The sequence below is a fragment of the Rhinoderma darwinii genome, chromosome 1 (genome assembly GCF_050947455.1).
Source record: "Rhinoderma darwinii isolate aRhiDar2 chromosome 1, aRhiDar2.hap1, whole genome shotgun sequence".
NCBI classification, from domain to species: Eukaryota; Metazoa; Chordata; class Amphibia; order Anura; family Rhinodermatidae; genus Rhinoderma; species Rhinoderma darwinii.
Genome location: NC_134687.1, coordinates 188,511,117 through 188,513,211, shown reverse-complemented (window position 1 = coordinate 188,513,211; position 2,095 = coordinate 188,511,117). Strand labels below are relative to the sequence as shown.

The 2,095-nt window shown below is 46.9% G+C and overlaps 1 protein-coding gene across 1 annotated transcript; it reads left to right on the top strand.

The window, feature by feature from the left end:
* Positions 1-232: 232 nt before the first annotated feature.
* On the top strand, positions 233-913 carry ATOH1 (atonal bHLH transcription factor 1). Its single transcript, XM_075849772.1, has one exon. The coding sequence runs from the start codon at positions 233-235 to the stop codon at positions 911-913; it is 681 nt and encodes a 226-aa protein (XP_075705887.1).
* The last annotated feature ends 1,182 nt before the right edge of the window (positions 914-2,095 follow it).

Below are 2,095 nucleotides of genomic sequence, written 5' to 3'. Positions count from 1 at the left end.
ATGTATCAAACAGGCAGGGCGCTCGCTGGTTGGCTATGAGCACGCGACACCCCGGGCCGCTATTGGCCGCAATGACACGCGACAGGCGCGGGGCCGGGATCTAGAGGGGGGGCAGGAGGGCGGCACGGGGGGGAGCAGAGCGGCGCGTGCCGCTTTTAAAGGGCCACCTCACCTGCAGCAACCGGAGAGGAGCCGAGTGCACGCTAGAGAGCTGCGCCTGACTAGTGCCGTCATGTCCCGCCTGCTGCCGACTGCCGCTGACTGGTGCTGCGAGGAGCTGCCCCAGGAGCCGTACCTGCTGGATGCCAGTGACCCCCGAGCCTGGCTCTCCGCCTCCTCACTGCAGCCGCCACACGACTACCTGCTGCCGCAGCCCGGCCGAGCGCACAAGGTGCGGGACCTGTGCAAGATCCAGGGGCTGCAGACAGAAGACGAAGACGAAGATGACGAAGAGGAGGACAGAGAGTCCCTCTGCAAGCAGCGGGCTCCCTCAGGCAGGGGCAGCAATGGGGTGCAGAAGCAGCGAAGACTGGCAGCTAATGCCCGGGAGAGAAGAAGGATGCACGGCCTCAATCACGCATTCGATCAGCTCCGGAATGTCATCCCCTCCTTCGACAATGACAAGAAGTTGTCCAAGTACGAGACCCTGCAGATGGCCCAGATCTACATCAATGCCCTGTCTGACCTTCTGGAGGCGCCCCCCGAGCACTCCCAGCCATGTCCGCCTTATCCCCTGCACCCTCCCGGGGACTACCCGCTGCCGCTGGCACCGCTCACCTTCCAGTCCTCCTCCCCATCACCTGGAGCCAGGGAGTCGTCCGGGGACGAAAGCAAAACTTCTCCAAGATCGCACAGAAGTGACGGAGAGTTCTCCCCACACTCCCACTACAGCGACTCCGACGAGGCAAGCTAGAATGCCTGCCTGCACTGTGCCCGGGGCACGGACTGAGCTCTGCCCCATGCCCAAGTGTCAAGAGGACTCACTGCTTAGTGTCACAGACTGTGTAGAGCAAACCCTGTATATTGCCATTATAGTGCCAGGCTAGGCTGATCATCACAGTGACTGGCACTCAATGGGTTCACTTTTTTTTAGCATACCATTTTTTGCCCTGGTAATATAACACTGCCAACTGCCATGTGTCTTTTGTTACCCACTCTACCAGTGTCTATATACAATACATCAAAATGTCTTCCAGAACGAAACTCACCTGTGTAAATACCTGTACTGCCCATGTAAATACTGGAGAAATGCTAGTTTTATACTATATATATGCCCGAATTTCTAGAGCTACTTGCACTTTAAAAGCCAATGATGGCAAAGAAAACACTAAGAAAATGCCAACCTGTACCACTGTCATGTAGCCACTTATCTTTCCTGTCATAAGTTCGGATGAGGGAAGTGTTTGCTGGTGTCAAAGTTTTTACTACTGAATACTTTGGATTGTGATGTTAGATCATCGTCATTATTATTATTATCATTATTATTATTATTTATTCTTGTGTTTCCATGTTTTGTTTGTATTTTTTACTTTTTCTATGAAAAAAAAAACGAAACAAACGGTTGTTTTATGTTGATTTAGTCCAGTTCACTGCCATCGTTTATTTACCATTTGTGGAGAAAAATAAAAATCCGTGAAAATACAAATTTGACGTCTTCATTGCTTCTTTTTATATTAAACGAAAAAATCAGAACGATTAGAAGTAAACATGATGGGTAAAAATAGACTTTTCGGGAAACCATTCTATTCGCTTTAATTACGAGAACTACTACTCCTACTATTTCTACTGCTACTATAAATAATAATTAGTAACACAAGTATTATTATTATTATTCTATCTTAAGGAATGGGTCTTATAAATATAAAATACGTGCTAACATCCACTGCTTTCAGACTATACATATTAACCAAGGCGAATGAGTTTATTTTAGTAACTTATGGAATAACAGCACAATAAATAAATACAGCACAATAAATCATCGATATTATGGCAAGAAAATAATTTATAATATGAATCCATTTAATAGTAACCAACCTGTAAACGAATTACCATATTTGTTTTTCTTTACAATGAAATAACAGCAATGAAATATGTA